General features: G+C 47.6%; 1 protein-coding gene across 1 annotated transcript; it reads right to left on the reverse strand.

Annotated features, from left to right (window-relative positions):
• Positions 1-606: 606 nt before the first annotated feature.
• RAB14 (RAB14, member RAS oncogene family) lies at positions 607-14,983 on the reverse strand. Its single transcript, XM_036393849.2, has 8 exons — positions 14,830-14,983; positions 7,967-8,025; positions 7,057-7,110; positions 5,446-5,623; positions 4,369-4,435; positions 3,501-3,588; positions 3,175-3,205; positions 607-2,552 (listed from the first exon to the last, which is right to left on the reverse strand). Exons 2-8 carry the CDS (start codon positions 8,016-8,018, stop codon positions 2,375-2,377), a joined length of 648 nt encoding a protein of 215 aa, XP_036249742.1. The 5' UTR covers positions 8,019-8,025; positions 14,830-14,983; the 3' UTR covers positions 607-2,374.
• Positions 14,984-19,142: the final 4,159 nt, after the last annotated feature.

A 19,142-nucleotide genomic window follows, 5' to 3' on the forward strand; every position in this document is an offset into this window, starting at 1 on the left:
GCTGTTCTCCAGGACACTGATGCTGGCACAGCCCTGGCCAGTGCCAATGCTCCGAGTGCTGGGGCTCCTCCTTGCAGGAACGTGTCCAACACTGGCATCTCTGTCCTTGTCCCTCTTCCTCTCCCCAGGCTTGGCTGCATCACTTGTCTGAACCAGGTGGATACAGACAATGGCTTCTTAACAAAATTACAATCAACTCCCTACTGAGCAGAGGAAAAGCCACTTTGTAAATCCTTCAGGCAGCAGGACAAGGCACAGGCCAACAGCCAGTGGCTGTGCAGGGATTGTCCCAGCCCTCCCCACCCTTCCCCAGGGATGGGCTTTGGCATCAGTCTCAGTCTTGCCCTTTCTCATCCTCTTTAAAGATAACATTTTTCTATGCAGCCATTGTCAAAGTTCACTGGGAACAAACACACCCAGCCCTGCCTCTCTTCGAGAGCAGCTCTGGAAGCCACTGGCAGATTCCTCTGGGAAACCCTCTGACATTGGAACAAGAAAGGCCCAGGGTGAAGGCTGAGCACAAATCCCAGCACTCCAAGGAGCTCTCTCCCCTCAGGTCCCACCCTCAGCACAGAGGTCCAGAGCAAGTAACACACAGCAGGGAGGTTTATCTAGATACAGGTACTTTATTTACAAATATTTAGATTAATAGCATTGTTACATCAAATGAGGAGTACAGCAGTCCAAACAGATCCTTTCTGTGACAGAAACAATGAGACCTACTGTAACTTACTCTGGGAGTACAGGTATTGCACCTCAACAAGCTGTAGTCATTACAACACTGACTTCACATCAGCAGCAGGTCGTGGTCCCTGGGCAAACCCTGGTGCAGCCTTGGGTTAAGCAGGATGCAGGAGCTGGAGATCTTGAACATACCCATCTACTGAGGAACAGGAGTTAAAAAAGGACTAACCAGACAAACAAAGGGACAGCACACGAGTTACCCAAATCCTATTGTCTGCACATTCCAGTTTTGGCTTTTATTTAACATTGACTGTACAATACTCTGGTACCACTGGTTACTTACAAGTCTGAACATTGTAGAGTTTTAGTGTCTAGAGAGGGATTTTCAGACTACTTTGTATTTGAAACGCTGCAGTAAGCCTGAAGTGGGACACAGGATTGTGGTTAAGCACCTACCCCCTTCCATTTCAAAACCTTGTGCTGTTTTCCAAGTGAAGCTGCACAAGGAGCCACAGTAAAACCCCACATGAGTGCAGCAACACCCCCCAGGCAGGGTCACCACGTGACACCCCCTCACACACAGGCCAGGCCGTGGCACCCCAGGAAGGATGTACTTGAAAGCTTGAAGCAAAACCCTTAAAAAAAACCCCTCACACAGCACTGTTAAAAAATACAAGAGTAGTTAAAAATCCCTAGAGAGCACATGTTGTTCCAACTGTCCAGTTCAGCCTCTGCCCAGTCCCAAAGTTACAGGTACAAAAGCGGGAGGTGTGCGAGAGCCCGGCCACGGCTGAAGCCCGAGAATGCCAAAGAGAAGCAGGCAGAGAGCACTGCTGAGTGCAGAGGGGAGCATTGCACAGTGCAGAATGAGAGCCACACCCCACTAGTGTTAATGTCTGTGTCCCCAGCACCGTGGGGACCCTGCAAGTGACACCCAGCAGCTGCAGCCCCAGCTGGGCTGTGCTGCCACGGGGGCGCAGAGAGCTCAGACTGTACAAACGGGGGGTTCTTACACACTGCTCTAATGCCAGGCATCATTTTCTTCATTAAAATCATATACACAGGATGTATTTAACTGTTAGCTCAGTTCCTTCAAATTTTATACATATTTACGTTCTGTTAACAAAGGTAAAGGATAAAGTGGCAAAAGAATGACGTAAAGCTATTGAGCACAAGAATGAACAGATCGCTTCCCTGCGCCACCCCGACCCCAGCACATCCCACAGGGAATTCTTCCAACAAAAGCACATCATTACAGAGCCCCTCGCTACCATCAGAAGTCATTTCACAGCAAAAACTTATCCTTTACTACTGACAGCTCGAACAGTTAGAGGTGGGGAAGAAAGGCCAAAGAACCATAAAATAAACCATACAAGACAAAGCCCTGCAAAAGTGTAAAATCAGGAGTCCAGCATCAGTGCTCAGTTTAAATTATGTATCGGTGACACTATCACAAGGACAATCAAGGAAAAAAAAACTTCTAGATTTACCATGCAGGAGAGGTTTTATTACTCTACTTGCCTTTGATAACCTGATTACATCTAAAGTTGTTTAGCAGTTTAGTACTGTGTTAAACTTGTCTCGGAGTTTTAATTAAACCCAGTAAGATGTACAGAAGATGGGGAAGCGGTCAAAAGCACCACTCCCTAGAGCCAGAGGTGAGGGGTCAGGAGGAGCCACGGAGGGGTCACTAGCAGCCACAGCCTTCTCTCTGGGGCTGGGGTTCGCTCGTTAGCCGCCCCCCCTGCGGGGCTGACGGTTTGTGCTGTACGCCCGACTCGGCCGCGTTCAGGTCCAGGCTTCCGTCCTGGATGTTCTGGTAGATTTTCTTGGCAGCCTCCAGGAACGCGTCCTCCACGTTCTCTCCACTGCAAGAGAGCGGCAGGAGTTACTGGGGCTGCAGTGCTGCTCCCAGAGGGAGCTGGGCAGGCACTGTGCCCTCCTCCTCAGCCCAACAGCCCAGCCCTGGCACAGGGCAGGCCCTCCCCGGCCATCACAGCCCTGTCAGGACCAGCAGGAGTAAGAATTTGTGCCAAAGAACTGAGGAGCAAAAATAAGCCAAGGCATCAAGCCACGTGCACAGGGCAGTTCTGACAGAGGCTTAAAGCCAAGGGAGCCTTACACCATGAATCAGAACCTCTTTCTGTTACCAAGTTCTGTTCTGGCAGGTGCCAGTGGGAGCCACATTCCCGGTGGCCGTGGGGATCCCCAGTGACACAGCCAGCCCCAAGCATGGCTCAGCAATTCTTCAGTAATTGGAGGGGCTGGTCATTGCCTACAGACCAAAGCTGCAGCTCTGAAGAACCAGGGCAAGGAACCCTTTACACACTGAACACATTCCACACTCAAATAAGGCCTGAAACCCAAATCAGTTCATTTGAATTCAACCAGTCTTTGCCTGAAATGCAGCCAGAGCTCTCAGTTCCAAGTTACTTTCAAGCCACAACAAACAGACCAATCTGAACATCATCACAGCCAGAAGTCACTTACGTTTTTGCACTTGCTTCAAGGAACAATAAACCTGTTCAGAGACAGAGGTTGAACAGTCAGTGCACAGCACACCTCAGAGAGCCCCAAGTCAGACACACAACGACCTTCCCCTTACATGCAAGACACTATTTTAGCTTTTGTGACTACGTTAAGGCATCAACACAAGCTGACTTCTAGAACTACACAGTCACCAGACTGCCTGAGGCACAGCAGGAGTTTGTACATACAACTCCATCACTCTGGAAGTGTAAGCTTGCAGCTACCAATGCTGAGGATTCACTTTAACATCACTATCTTGTAGGAAAGTACCAGAGAAAAAAACACACCATTTTCTTCAGCAAATTGTTTGGCTTCTTCATATGTAACATCCCTCTGTGCTTCCAGGTCTGCTTTGTTTCCTATGAGGATTATCACCTGGGTCAGGAGAGAAAAAGTTAGTCTGGGAAAAAGCTTAGGAGCCTTTTCACTGCCACTTTCATTATTAATGAGACTTTTTAAAAACCCAACGGGAAATAGGCAGAGCAGATTATCTACAGAAGCCTTCAGGAGAACTCTGCTCCAGCATTCCCCACTCTGGGAAAGCAGGAACAGCATCTCCAGCTGCCACTTTCCAAGGCTTTAGGGTGTTCTCATGAGATGAGGTCCTAAAAAGCTGCTCTTTACTCATGAGAGCTGCACCTTGAGCCACTTGTTGTATTTGTTTAACCACCAGACAGAATCTTTAGAATTTTCTCATCAGTTTGGTGCTAAGTATTTTAGAGGCATTCAGGAACAGGCTGAAGAACAACAGCTCTGTGCTATGGGCAGAGAGACCCAGAAGGATCTTCCTCCAAAACCTGGTCAGCTTTTGCTGGAGATCCAATTTACATTCCAGCCTAAGGACAGCATTCACCTCATTACTGAGACAAAGCAAGGAGGAGTAACACAATCAAGGCTGGTCCAGATTTCATCCCAATTTTGTCTCCAACTGCTTCAAACAGACCCTGAAAGGTGAGTGGCACGAGAAGACTTTCAGAGGAAGCCCTTGTGCTGCAGCAGGGAAGTGAATCACTGCACTCTGCCCATGGGGACAGGAGCAGTGCAGAAAGCACAGGCAGCTCGTGCAGAGACCACTGCAGTGCTTGGGTCTGAGCCTCCCACCACCTGCTCAGGGAGAAGCAATCTTGCTTTTAAGCTAAATGAAGTCTAACTTACAGTATTTGGATTGGTGAGGTTCCTTGCATCTGTCAGCCAGCTGCTTAAGTGATTATATGTACTTCTTCTGCAAAGAATCAAGAGAGGACACTTTTAGCCTTTTATAAAATATTTAAGTGCCAACAGCACAGTCAGCATCCAAACACAGCAACATCCATCATCGCTCCTCAAGACAGACAAAACAGCAGCAGTGTGGACTCAGACCACAAATTCAAGTCAACTTTAAACCCTTGGAGCAGCTCTTACACTGCCAGTGGAAAGCCAGACCAGTTCCCACTGCTAGCACACAGCTCTGCACACAGACAAGGCTGGTGCTGTTTCCAACAGAACATGTTAAAGGTTTCCTGTCAAATACTCTTACAGAACACAGTGCAGCAGAACAGCACTTCAGTAACAAACTGCAGAAAGTCATGTTTTACTCAAGATTTACACAAACAGAAAATACACCTACATATGCAGGAAAAAACAAAGAGGTGCCTGAAGAACATCAAGAACAGCCCCAGAGGAAGATGAAAGATGTGTGAAAGCAAAAGTACTTCATGTTGCATGTGATGCATTATTGTTTGAGCAGCACCTTTAGCTGTCAGCTCTAGAGGAAGGCAGGGCAGGGTGGCTGCTGTGCAGTGCAGGTGCTGGGGAGGAGGCTCAGGTCAGGCTGAGGCCAGGCTCTGTCCCCACACACCACGGGCAGCTCCGCGCGTTCGCTGCGGCTCTGCTGGGGACAGCCCTGCACTGCTGGTGCCTCCACAGCAGCAACATCCACCTGCTGAGCAGCACACTCCAGGGCAGAGCCAGTTCTTTAAAACAACTTCAACACACAGGCAGTCACAGCCTGAAATGCAAACTGCCCAGGCTCAGCAGCAGCGAGATTTCCCAAGAAAAGGCGCTCACATCACTCCCTGTGCCTCATCTGCAGCTTTTAACCACTGGGGTGTTTAGGTAAGGTGTGGCAGGCAGGATACTGCACATCCAGACACACACACAGAGCCTCTGAGCCAAGGGACAGACAGACAGACAGAACCTACAGGGCTGTGCATCCCACCCTCAGCAGCACAGCCAGAGATCTGCTGCCCTTACCTGGTGATGTCGTAGACCATGAGAGCTCCTGCTGCTCCTCTGTAGTAGCTTCGTGTGACAGCCCTGAATCTCTCTTGTCCTGCTGTATCCCAAATCTGTAGTTTAATTTTTTGGCCACTAACTTCAATTATTCTTGTGCCAAATTCAACACCAATTGTGTGGGGACAGTCTGCCATAACTGCCATGAAAAAGAAGAGCAAAGATCAGATCTAGGACAAGGTTTCCTTGCTGCAAAAATATGACTACCACAAGTTTTCAGTTATCTTTACTAGATTTTCAGTCTCTAAAAAAGCATTTTTACTGCTACAGTTCCCAAACTGCATCACTTAACCAGAAACAAAATGCTCCATTTCCTGAGCTGCTGTTAGTTTTAAGAACAGTTATAAAATTCCTTGCCTTCTCTGCTGCTCTTTGGCCATACATATCAGAAGGTACCGAGTCAGCTGACTCCCAGTCTATCCTTGCAGAAGGTTAACTATTTTAATGCAGTAGGAAAAGATAAAGTTTAGGGAATTACCAAGAAAGATACAGTTTAAAAGTCTGTCACGTTTTCCAAAACAAACACCCAAGTTGGTTCAGACAGGGCAATAGGATGACTGTCCAAGAAAATGCCAGTTTCATAAGCAGCTACAAACACACCAAATCAAATCCAAAAAGGCAACTCTCTAGTTATGATAAATTCATGTTAATAAGCTCATATTTGAGGAAGATCAAGAAAATACAGACAGGATCAGGACCTACTGAGGCCACCTAGAGTTAGGGGCAGTCTCACAGCAGAGGTGTTTGGCACATCACTTTGGTTGTACTGCTTTGGCTTGGTGCTGACAGAACTTTCTCCTCATGGACAATTTGAGCACGTGCAAAATGGCTTTTAAATAACTGCCTGATAGTGCATTTTCATTAAAAACAACAGTCAGAAGTTCCTGTTTCTAGTGGAAAACAAATATTTAAACTGCAGCTCCTACCCACTTGTTACCTCATCTCAAGCAGCACATGGTGATGCCTGCACTGAGAAATAGCTCCAGCCTTACTCACTGGTGAGGTAACAGCTGCTGCAGAGCCCAGTGCAACACACACCAGCAGGAACTGAACCTGATTCCTCATCAGTGATGATAAAACAAGAGAAAATGTTTCAGCTGAGAGAGACTGCAGCAAGCCCTCAACACCACCACCCAGGGCAGGCCCAGTGTCCTGCAGGGCAGCTTAAGATTGCAAACCAGGACTCTAAGGAAAATGATTTCTTTTTTTTCCTTTTGAACTCCTTAACAGCACTAAAAACTCAACTGCTTGTGATCAAGCTGCACCAATATTGAAAACATGCAAAGCTCAGACTAAATTTCTCTTTGTCCATATCAAAATCCACAGAAAAGCTGTAAAATCAGATCCAGTCCTCCCACTCCTCACAGGCAGGATTGGCTGGAGCAGGTTTTGCCATAATTACATCAGTATTTGTTTCTGCATCTGCTGAAGTCAAACCAGAAATGTGACCCAGTACAATCCAAACTCACAGAGAGTAAGAGAGACCAAACTGAGCTCATGCATGATGGAAACAGGCAGGGAAAAGGGATGAAAATGCCAGTCAGAATAAATATCATGAACTGAAATACTCACACTTCTTTTCTGTGAATTGATGAAGCAAACAGGACTTTCCTACACCCATGTCCCCTGTTAGAGAAAGAATAGTTAAATCATTGTTGCAACAAGCACATTTTCTTCCTCCCACATAACAAATGGTACAGAGACATTCATTTCTCAGGTCAGATGGGCAGTGTTCTATCCCTGGCTATAGCCTTGAATTTATCAACTTGCCACTAAAGCTTTGGCTGCAGATACAGCTCACAAGCAGGAGCAGATCACTCAAGAAATGGTTAATTTGTATTACTGATTTTACAATTGCATTTCACAAGGTTATAAAAGTACAGCTGAAGAAACTGAAATGTAAAATATACTTGGTGTTTGCTCCTGTCTTACTGTGGTAAGAACATCAAAATACTGACAACCATCCAGAACAGCTCAAGAAATTGCTTTATTTCTACTGATCCTCTTGCACAATGCCAAGAGTGAGACACAGCAAGATCTTTTAAGAACCAACTCTTCCAGAGGCTGAGGCTGTCAAGCAGCCTGACTTAAACCTGCAGATCATTTACACCTACACAAGGTCATTAACAATTAAACAATTAACAGCAGGACCAGTTCTTCCAGGACAGCAATAAATGCAATCCCTAAGAGTCCCTGACTAAGCAGCCAAGGAAGCTGCAGCTAAAAGCAACATTTAAACACAACAATACAGCCTGGCAGAGGTTTATGAGCCTCATGCAATGGTTTCCAATCAGCACTCGTGCCTTCAACATAAATTCTAAAACCTTTGAGATTAATGGTGCAAAATGCTGCAGTAAATGCTGAAGCTGTAGAGAAGTGTGGTGACCTGTGGGGACTGAGGGCTGAAAGCAGCCTGGCACAGCCCCAGGCTTCTCATGGACCCACACAGAGCATCCACAGGTGTGAGCCCACTGGTACTCACCAATAATGATGTACTTAAAGATGTAGGAATAGTTGTAAGGTGCAGTTGCCATTGTGGCACTAAAATAAAAAAGAGAACGTGTCAGAATTGATACTTGTTCCCTCAAGGCAACCCAAATAATCCAGTTCAGTTCATACAAACAAAAAACCCTTCCTCTTCCTCTCTCTCCCAACCACCCTTCCATTCACAGTTCCAATCTGTGCAGCTCCCCAGTGTCACTGAATCACTGGCACAGCCAGCAAAGTTCCCACACTGTTTGCTCTGAGTCCCTGTCAGCAAGGCCTCCCAGTAGAAACACAGATGATCAGTTTTATCCAGAAGGACTTCAGGCTGCTGAAAAGCTCAGTCCCTGCTTGCTCTGCACAGTCACTGCCAGACCAGCACTCACCCACCAAAGAGCTGATGGATCAACCCAAAATAAAATCTGACTCCAGCACAAAACCTGGAGAGATTTAACAAAACCAGCAAGTTGGAACTGTTACCTCACACTTTTGAGACTTGCAACAGAACAAAGGAAGCAGTGAGCTTGCAGCAAACAGCTAAGATTTCAAAGAATGCTGTAGTAGCCTTAACTGGGCCTGAGGTGCTGCTTGTCCATGTCAGAAAAGTGCTGTAAGCCACAAATCAGATGTTCAGGAAGTTGGTTAACATCTCTGTGGCTTTGTCAGCACAGCAGTGCTACAGCGAGGCTGCTGAGCCATTTCTCTTTTTTCAAAGGCAGTCAAAATCCTTCTAACATTCCAGAATTTTCCTAAATGTCGAGGGAATTAGAGCTGGCCTTGGCTGGTTAAATCTGCAAGGAGTAAAAGCTGACTTGCTAACTAACACATCAGTTAGCCAGGATTACACATCTGTAAGGGCCAGATGTTGCCAGGTAACATTAAAGATGGGAAATGCCTGCTTTGGTCCCAGGCTTCAGGTTAAACTGGATCCACTGATCAGTTAAGCAAGTGGAAAATTTCTAGCAGGAATTCAGCACTTCCCTTGCTGCTCCTGCAGGGCAGATAGCCAGTCATTACAAACACATGGTACTCCTTACAAGGAGCACTGCTGGAGCCTAGAAAGATTTTCATTAGGTCATGTGTCATTCACATGACAAATGAAACCAATACTGGAAAGAAATACAGAGGAAAGCTCCCAGGCCTGGGACTTGCTCAAAAGCAAAGCACTGTTCCCTGCACCACAATTAATCCCTCTCAGTGAACTGCAGCCGTTAGAAAGATGAACAAATCTCATTCCCAGCACAGCCAGCAGCCGCTGCTTCCCAGCACTGAGATTTGAGGCAAACATGCTTATCTGGACCTGGGAGGGGAACAACTCCCAGTGAGCTCAGAGGGTTTGCTGAGTGCCAGGCAGTGCTCCTCGTGTCCCTCCACGCCTGGCTCAGAGATGGAAACACTCCTGGGTCCTGCTGTCCCAGGCAGAACACAAAGCACCTCTGCTGAACCCAACAGAGACACACACTGTTCTACTGAACCAAGTTTATTCCAAGATAGGAAATAAACTGACAATTTTGGACACTAATTCAGCAAGCAAGCCAGCAGCTTTATTGCTTTATTTCCTGGAGATTCCAGAATTACAGTACCAGCTTCAACACGTGAATGGTTATTTTCAACAGCAGTAAACAAAGACAAGTCACTGCTCCATATTGAGTTCCAAAGGAATGTGTCACTGTGGAAACATCCAGTCCTTCAAGTTTCCTGAACATCTTCACACATTATGCTCTCTTTCTTCTCCAGCATGTCCCAGCACAGTAACCTGGGCACACAAAGCCCACGTTCCTGCAGGACCCTTCACCTGCCACCTCCTTCTGGGCAGGGCAGGAGCACCACGCTCACAGCTCAGCTCCAGGGCCAAACTGGGGCTCCTTGAGGTAACTGGAAGTGTAAAAGAAAGCTTGAACAGACTGATTTATACATGCAAGTACTTGAGGAGGAGAGCAGGAACTGCCCTGTTTTCCACAAAGACCAGCTGGGTGTTACAGCCCCGAGACACCAAGAGCACCACTATGCACCAAAATCTCCTGGGCATTCTGAGGATGGAAATATCCAGTGACTGATGCTGTTAACAACCCCACCCAAACCAGCCAGCACCAGGAGCTCCAAGACAGGGGACCAAGCACCTGTGTGGCCAGGAAATCTGCAGAAGCCTGCATGCCCTCTCCTCTTCCCAAGAGCAGGAGGCCAAGGAGTGCCAAGTACTCCAAACACAGGGAAGTTTCATGTTTCTGAGCACATGACTTGAGGATATCACCGTGTGGTAAACAATGTTGAACTGCTCTGCTGTTCCAGCCAGGAGGGAAATGCATCCTGCAATCCAAGTCTGGAAAGTGAGGGGGACTTTTTTTTAGAGCATGGACAAACGGGGAACTCTGTGCAGTCTCTGTCATAAACTGAATTTGAAGTGAGTCTCACCTAGATCTTCATTGCTAAATATCCAGCTCTGTTTGTCAGGCTGTTTCTGCTTGCTGAGATATGATCATTTTCATTACGCCCTCTAAGTAAAAAAGTCTTAACTATGATATTTCAATACAAAAAACTACTGGTATTACATTTATTCCAAGGGTCACGTTACAGAAAAGATTCCGAAATACTCCAAACCATTAGTAAAGGTCAGGAATATTTTCTGGAGAACAGATGATTCCTTTAAATAAAAAATCAAGTAAAAACCCAAGCAATACTAAAACAACCAAATAACAAACTTTTAAACACTCAAATTCCAATAAGGATTAGCACGAATTCAAACTGTACTCGGATCTTGGAATAGAAGTGATATTCCCCAAGGACTCTGTGCTGAAGGAGAAAACAAAAACTGCAACCAACTAAACACAGAAACCCTGCTGAGAATTCAGCCTTGGCAAACTGACCACCTCAGCATTTACTGCAGACGAAAGAAGGAAGTCCAGACAAGAACAGGGCACGAGAGGGGTCAGTGCATTCTGAACCATCAGCTGCATGGCAATGCAAGGGGCTGATGCCTGGAGAGGCATCACCCATCTGCAGGAACTGGAGTTCTGCCTCCACCCTCTCTGCTCCAGACACGTGAATCTCAGTAATTCCATCGGGGGGATGGGGCTTTCTTTCCTCTTGGGAGAGCAAGAACTGCAGGGCTGAGAAAGCTGCACATAAATCCCCACAGCTCAGCCTCGGCCACGCTGGCACTGGGACATCAAAGTTAACCAGCCGTGAGTTTACTGTTAACAGAAAGCACAAGTTCAGCCTGGGAGCTTCTGGGCCAGGCTGCCAGCTCAGAGTTGGCTCCCTCCTCCAGGTAAGGCTGCCCTGGAGCCCAGAGCTTTAGTGCAGGATGGCCACTGGCCAGAGGATCTCACTAAGCACAGATTTATGCTAATTTCAAAGCCTGTACAATTCATTTCTGTTTTACATTATGACTGGAAATTTTGCAGTGAGCAGTGTCACCAAATCCATTTCCCATATATCAACTTCTTCTTAGAGGCTTTTTTTTTTTAATAACATTAAAGATGACTTTAATGAGACACCAGTACATCTACATCTCCTCCTCTAATCAACAAGCACCACACAGATACTTAGAAATCTCACCCAAGCCTTATTTCAAGTATCAGCTACATCTGTACTTCCTGAGATAAGATTGTTCTGGGCACATTGCAGTAACATTCTTTATCACAGTAACATAACTGCAAATATCAGATTCATACCAGCCTTTGTGAGACCTGTGCAGCTCCTTCCAGCTCAAGGACACAGCTTTAACTCTTCACTGGGTAGCATTTGCATTAAGAAATTTAGTATCTTTATGCTCAAAAAGAAGCAGGTGTGTTGTGGAAAGAGACCAGAACCTGCATGCAGAGGTTTATTAGACACTGCTGTGCTTCACACCATCAGCTGATGGATGGTCCATGTGCAGGGATGAGAGCTGGGGAGAAAACCACCACCTTCAAAGTCAGCACTGCCCAGCTATTACTGACTCCCTGCAAAGCACAGCACGGTGCAGCCAGGGAAGCACTGGGCAGTTACTCTGAAGCTAAAGGTATTTGTGGTCCATCTGGGCAGCCAGGTGTCCTGTGCATCATTCTCCAAGGATGTGCAGCAGGAAAAGCTCTCACAGTTGAAGCTGCAGATTCCTTGGATGTTAATTAACAGACAACAGTAAGATTGATAAGGAGGAGGAGCTGGAGAGGGGTAGAATTGTGTCATTTCGTAATTGCACTTTTCCCCTGATAAGGGCTTTTGTCAAGCACAGAACAATGTGGTTCAACTGGTACCTCACTTCAGCAGGCTGCTAGACACAGTCAGAGTGCTTCAGCTATGGTCACCTGTCAGATCACAGCACACTGCAGGTAACAACAGTTCTGCTATCCATTCATTCACCCAAGCACTGAATTCCCACAGGTCTGTTGGCCACAGCAAGCTATGAGGTCTGCTACAATTAAATTCCACTGTGGTTCTCTGGCTTTCACACACCAAGGACATTCAAGTCTTCCTGAACCACATCAACATCTCAGTCCTCTTTAAGATGATGCTCTGCAGCCACCCTGCTCTGCTTATTTATTCATTTTTGCAGGCTTGGCTTTACAAAGCCCTGCTGAGCCTGGTCCCTGAGGAGCCTCAGAGCCTGCTGCAGCCTTCACACCTGTGTGACACCATCACTTGTTGCTGGCCAGCTCCTTACTCACCCCTCAGCTCCTCCAGAGTCACCCTCCCCTGCTTCCCCCTTTGGATTTCACCAAAGCATCCAATCAGCACAAGACAGGAACTCGGGCTGAGGTGATCTCTGTTCACCAGCAGCCTCTGGGAGCTGCTGCCCAGGATCACTTTGCATTTCCTTACTGTTCCCACCTCTGGTTACTCTTTCCTGACAGCACAGGAGGCCTGCAGGCTCTGGGGCTCAGACTGCAGCCCTGCAGAGCCCTTTTCAGGCTGTTCTTGAAGAAATGCATTTGGTATGCTCCCTAATCATGCCAAACACCTTCACCCAGCCTGAGGCCTAGGAGGTTCTTCTAAAGGCCTTCACTTCTCCTTCCTCCAGGAGAACTTCATTTTTGTTTTTAAATCAAAGCTACATAAGACACCACCACCTTCACTTTCTGACTTTCCTCACCAGCTCTCCAGTCACACCCACCTTGTCCTGGTTGTCCTTCTACTGGTTTCACATCCTGCCTCATCAAGTTACTCCATTTTGCTTCCTAAACTTCCTGCATTTATATGTGCACACCTCAATTCTCCCTAACCACACCCCAGGAGCAGAGCTGAACTAACCACTGCCTACCTGTCCTCATCAGCTCCAGCACCTCCTGCCATGGCCCTGCCCTCAGCCACCCTTGAGCCACCTGTATCTCCTCACTTCTCCTGCTCTCCTCTTCCTACAGAACACTCCAACCTGTTGTGTGTCTGTTCACAGCAGGAGAACCAAGGTCCAGAGATACCAGCCAAGTTTGGGAGAGAACATACAAAACCAGAGGAGTTTTCTGTCATTCCAACAAATCAGAACACTCTGGAGTCCCCACCTAGGGAAACACAAGTCACAGACGTTTTAGGTAAATATTAACTAAGATCTACCTCCTGTTTCAGGAAGATTCAGCAAAATGAGAATCAATCTTAACCAGGTTTCATTAGATGCCCAGGAGAGAGCAGGTAATTTTAAAGTATTATTTACATTTTACCTCCCAGTGCCTCCAGTAGAACAGGTTTGTTTCCAAACTGCTGCCCTTCATAAGAACTCCTCATTTTTTTGTTACTCACAAAATGGAAAAGAGGAACTTCTTCCTTCCACTCAGACTTACGACATTTTCAAATCCCTACAGGAAGCCAGCAAATTCCTTTATAAACCAGATTAAATTGTGACATTTAGTAATTAAATTCCCCAAGGTTTTTTCTTCCCTTTAGCAAGTACTGCCCAAGCACAAGGGCCCCTCAGTCCAAACCATGACAGGAATCAATCCCAGGCAATCCATTCCACAGGATAACATCTGTAAAAGATGTGGTGACTTGGGGTTTGATATGGGTTAGGATACAGCCAGCCTGAGTGAATCCTGTTCACTAAGGGGCTCTGTCACCTCTGAAAAACATCCCAACACAGATCTACCCCGTCTCAAAGCAAAAGCCACTGCGAGCAACCTCCAGAGCCCCTGGCAGAGCCACTCCAGTGCAGACACCCACCTCTGCCTGGCTTTACTGCAAGGATAATTCAGCACAACTCCAATTCAACACAAAGCTACCAACAGATGTTGTAGATTTTTAGTGTGCTGCAAACAGGCAATGAACAATTAGAGAAATAAAAGAATTTCACTCTGTTTAGCCTAAATAAGCTTTGACAAAAAAACCCAGTCTAGAATACTTTCACTGCTTTCTCAAATAGGAAGTGGCTTTTCCCTCAACCCTCAAAGTAATTTTTCTGTCAAAGTTCATGACGGCACAGGTCAATATAACAAAAGCAGAGAAAACGCTGCACATCGGCCACATATACGGTACAATATACACATACACACCCTACGTGCAACTGCAACAGCTCGTAAGGGGGAGATACAGAAACACACACATAAAAATATCGCCTGTGGCCGGGTGTTGGCCGGTGGCGTTGCCGACTGTGCAGTGCCGAGGAGCAGAGGGAGGCGGCAGTGACACAGAGCACAGCGGCCTAGTCCTGCCCGCAGCCTCCCCCCGCTGGCCAGGCCGCCCCTTCCCCTCCCTGCCGGCCCCGGGCCCGCCCGCAGCGCCCCGGGGGCCGCACGGCGCCCTGCGGGCCCGCCGGGCCGCGGCTCGGGGCGGCACCGGGCCGGAGCGCGGCCGCCCGGGACCCGCCCCGCTCCGCCCGGCCCGGCGGAGCCCCGGCCCGGGGCCTGGCGCTGCAGGCCCGGCTGGGGGGGCGGCGCTGGCGGCCCGCCGTACCTGTGCTCGGGGCTCAGGGAGCTGTGCAGCGCGGCTGTGCGGGCGGTGCCCGGTGCCCCGCGGGCTGTGTGGCTCGGCTCGGTCCGGGCTCGCTCCGCTGCCTCAGACGCGGCTCCGCTGCGCCCCCATCACCCCCGCAGCCAAGATGGCGGCGCCCCTCACACGGGGTTTCCCCTCCCACTCTCGACGGGCGCCGGGGCCGCACAAAGAGTGGGCGCGAGGGCGCCGCGGCGTAGCCAATCACGGCGGCCGCTGCCCGGCGAGGCCCCGCCCACCCCGCCGGCGCGAGGGGCGGGGCAGGGCGGGGCCGGGCGCGGCAGGAGCGCGCGCGCGCGGCGGGGCCGGGGCGGGGCCGCGCGCGGGGCGGGGCCGGGCGGGAGCGCGCGCGCCCTCAGGCGGAGGAGCGGCGGCGGCGCCTCAGGGCGGAGCGCGAACTCGGGCACCGCGGAAAATCCCGGATTTCCGCGCTGTTCTCCCGGAAAATGGCACGGAAGCCAACAGTGACCCGCCCGGAAGCCCCGGCTCGCCGGGACACGGTGCGAACGGGAGCAGCCCGGCACGGCGCAGGTACGGGGCTGTAGCGGCGTCCGGCACCTCTGAGGGGCTCCAGAGACCCCCGTGTGTCTCCAGGATCATCATCCGGTGTGTCCCGTGAAATGCTCGAAGGTGTTCATTTGGGCTTTGAATATTTTATATCGGCTTTGTAAACACTTGTGGCATGCGATCCTAAAGACCTACAACCACAACTTACTGCCCAAATCTCAGAGCTCACGGGATTCAAAAAATAAATCGGTGCTTCAGGAGATGTAAAAGTGTATCAATAAATTCCCCCAATAATGATTTTATTTCAGTCCTACACATTATGGAAAGCATCAGATTCTGCTGTGTGTCAGTGTCCAAGATTCAAATTTCAGCTTCCCCTCTGCCATAACATTTCTGTGGAAGTATTTTCCAGAATGGGCATTTTCCATCTCCATTACTGTGACATTACTAATTCCATTGCCTTAGCTGAGCAACACCCAGGGAATCCTCTGCTTTCCATGAATCAGCCACCCCCTAATTATTACTCAGGGAGAAGCTGCATGGTAGATAACACTCCCTGTTACCTGGGCAGAAACCTCAGAGAGTGAAAAGCATTGGTGAAAAACAATTAGAATTCTTTTCCCCTTTATCTACACACTAAATAAATAAAGCTCTGCGTGATAAAAAGAAGAGATTCGAAAATTCAATAGAAAAATACAAAATCTGCTGGCAATGTAGCCCAGATGTAGGACTCCTGTCAGTTACTGTCAGAGTTCTGACTTCAAAACAGACAACACTACAACAGAATCCTTTTCAAGTTTTGCAAAACCTTATATGGAGTGACTTTTACTAGGAAAATAGGTCAAAACAAACCAGTGAGAATGATTTCCACGAGAGGGAGTCTTGAAACGGAAAATGACCTGACTGTTGTGACACAGTTGCAGTCTGGTTTACTGACTTGAAAAAAATACACTTCCCTAGTACTGCCCCAAATATTATTCTATTAACACAGACACTGTAATGAGAGGTTTTAAAATTCAGAATTGTTCAAATATCACACACGAAAATACCTTGAGGACTTCTCTGTCTATGGTTCGGTGTTGGTCGAGCCAGGCAGGCAGGGTGAGCCTCCCTGTTCCCCAAGGTGGAACTGGTGGCAGGTAATTATCGCTGCTCTCCATGGGCAGGGCAGGGAGTGCACAGCCTGCTCAGGGGGGCAGTGGCTGCTGGGAGCTGCAGCTTCTTGTCCAGGGGAATTCCAAGCAGCCTTTCCCCCAGGCAGGCACAGGCTCCTCGGGCTCACCGCCTGCAGCTCTCCAGTCACACTCACAGCGTGGCACTTCCCCTGCAGTGCCCATGGAGACACCTCAGGATTACTCCACAGCTCGGAAAATCGCTGTGGTGGCTCCGTTCACTTCAGTCTGGAGTCTGGCCTGTGGGGAATCTTCATTGTGAACAGAAATGAGAAGCAGTTTTGGGATTGAATTACTTTTGTTTCTTACCTGCAACAAAATTAAAAGCCATTACCCAAATGTGAATGAGATTCCGGTTTTTAACTGAAATTCCCAAATATATTTTATGTAAAAGTGCCTTCCTTTCTGAGGTGATGTAAAAGGCAATACAGATTTGCTTCAAAACCCCTGCTTTTGAATCATTTTATATGCTTTCCTCAAATATTCCTACAAAGTTTAAAGTTAACAGAAGACATGAGCGAGAAGGATTGAGTAACAGCATCTGCATTTCTTTGGTTCTTTATTCTTGTGAGTGCTTGAAAGCCTGCAGCAGTTTTTCCACAACAGTTATTGAGAAAAGGCTGACTTCAGCCCGTTCATTGTGAACATCTGGACAGAACCTAACAACAGTAATTAAAACCCACTAAATTGGTAACAATACCAAATTGCCAGGGATGGGATCCTCCTCTATGGCCCCACCCTTCCCTGTGCATTTCTGCTGGGTCAGTCCACTCTTCAAAAGCCTTTTCCACGTGTCTCTTTCTGAGGCCTCTGTCAAGAGGGAACAGCATCCAAATGTTCTGCTCACGTGAGCCTTGCTCTTGGGTTTATTTCTGTACCACAAACCCCAGGAAAAGTAAAGACTGAGTTAATGCAGTTGATAGAAGGTTTGAGGATTTTCTTCTTTGCAAATAAATTACATAGAGTGATCTGTAGGATCTGCTTCCTTCTTTAGAATGCGTCCTTGTAAGAAAGCAAATCTAAATATGATTAAATTACACATCAGCATTCATGAAGAGCATGGGATTGAATGGAGTTTTTTATCTGCAACACTCTTTTCCCTGAGGACTGCAGTAAGCAGGACAGGCTGTCAGAATTTAAACTGTCAGGCCACAAACAGACAATAAAAAGCAGCTAAAGTCAGGTTTGTCTGTCTTCATCCCCTGAACCCCAGCTTCATCTTCTGGCTTTGCTCAAGCTTCTCTAGACAGAGTCAGAAGGGAGAACACGAGATTTTTCAGGAACTGCTTTGAAATGCACTTCTGTGGGAGTTGATCACGTAACTCTGGATTGGTCACAGATGACTAACTGGTCTTTACTTGTATTTTATTTTTGAGTTGCCCAGTTCTCCTTTCATCTCTTACCATTTCAGTTTTGTGGTGTCTGTAGAAATGTTCCTGTGGTCAAGGTTTTTTTTTTAGTTCCTTCTTTATCTTTTTTAGTTCCTTCATCTCATGTAAAATAGGCAGCCCAAGCCCACTGGCACTTCACAAACCTCAATGCTTCAAATTAAACTGATTAATGATAGAAGAACATTTGGGCCAGTGGTAATTCTGGTGTCGGTAGATGCAGCTCAGCTGGATTTTCTCTGTCAATATTTTGTGGGAATGGCACTATGGAAGAGAAGTGTTCCCCTTTCCACAGGAACTTCAACATTAATACCGAGGAGTATTTCCCAATACATACAGCAGTGAGCCCACTTGATGGGTCAGTGCTCACCATGACTCCTTGTGTCCTGACTGAAGATAAATCTGAGCTTTGCTGACTTCATTTGTCTCATTTTGGAGTTCACCTTTCAACACTGACGCCTTGAGCATAATCCTCAAGCATTCATACTCTCATGTGTCCTTAGCAAGCTGCTTATATTTTAGCACAAAACCAAATTGTAGAAATGCCTGCAAAGTAGCAGCATCTGCTTTTCAAAGGCATGAAAGTGCTGTGGTTTCCTGGCTGACATGGCAACATGCCCAGAGACCAGATCCTGGCAGTGCTGAAAGACTTTGTGAGTCAATCATCTTGCACAAGGCAAGGATTGATCCACACAGAGCTGCTTCTGGGCAGAAAGAATCCTCTGGAGCTGACAGCAACAGCCTGTAGGGCTTTGTGCCCCACCTCAAGGTGTTTCCTTGCTGAAGGGCTCTGCAGGGCCACAGCAGAAGGCTCCCTGAAAACCTTTCTGCCCTTCTCTTCAACCACAGTGGTTTCTGACATCAGGAGACTCTCTTGGTTCTGCTCTGAACCTCTCTGGTTCTACACCTCACTTGCTTATTGGAAAGAAACTCCCTCAAATGGTTCAGCATGCCAAGGTCCCTCAACAGCACAACTGTAGCTGCATTTCCAGCTGAATGGTGGAAAAGGGGACCTAGAATTTCCGTGGAAACATTACAATTTAACAGTACTTAAACTAATTGAACACAGTGTTTCTAAAAGGCTAACTCATTTTGCATTAATCATATTTGATGGACAGGTGAAGAATTTTTGGTTTAGCTGTGTAGTGATGTTACAAATGCACGATAGAATATGAACATGATGCAGCACATCAAGTAGATGAGTTATGGG

The sequence above is a fragment of the Molothrus ater genome, chromosome 20 (assembly GCF_012460135.2).
Source record: "Molothrus ater isolate BHLD 08-10-18 breed brown headed cowbird chromosome 20, BPBGC_Mater_1.1, whole genome shotgun sequence".
Lineage (NCBI taxonomy): Eukaryota > Metazoa > Chordata > Aves > Passeriformes > Icteridae > Molothrus > Molothrus ater.

Excerpts from the sequence above, each read along its gene's own strand:
- RAB14 (XM_036393849.2), bottom strand. The coding sequence starts at position 8,018 with ATGGCAACTGCACCTTACAACTATTCCTACATCTTTAAGTACATCATT. Across the intron at positions 5,624-7,056 it reads TCAATTCACAGAAAAGAAGT|TTATGGCAGACTGTCCCCAC; the intron begins GTGAGTATTTCA and ends TTTTCATGGCAG. Across the intron at positions 2,553-3,174 it reads CTTGAAGCAAGTGCAAAAAC|TGGAGAGAACGTGGAGGACG; the intron begins GTAAGTGACTTC and ends GCTCTCTTGCAG.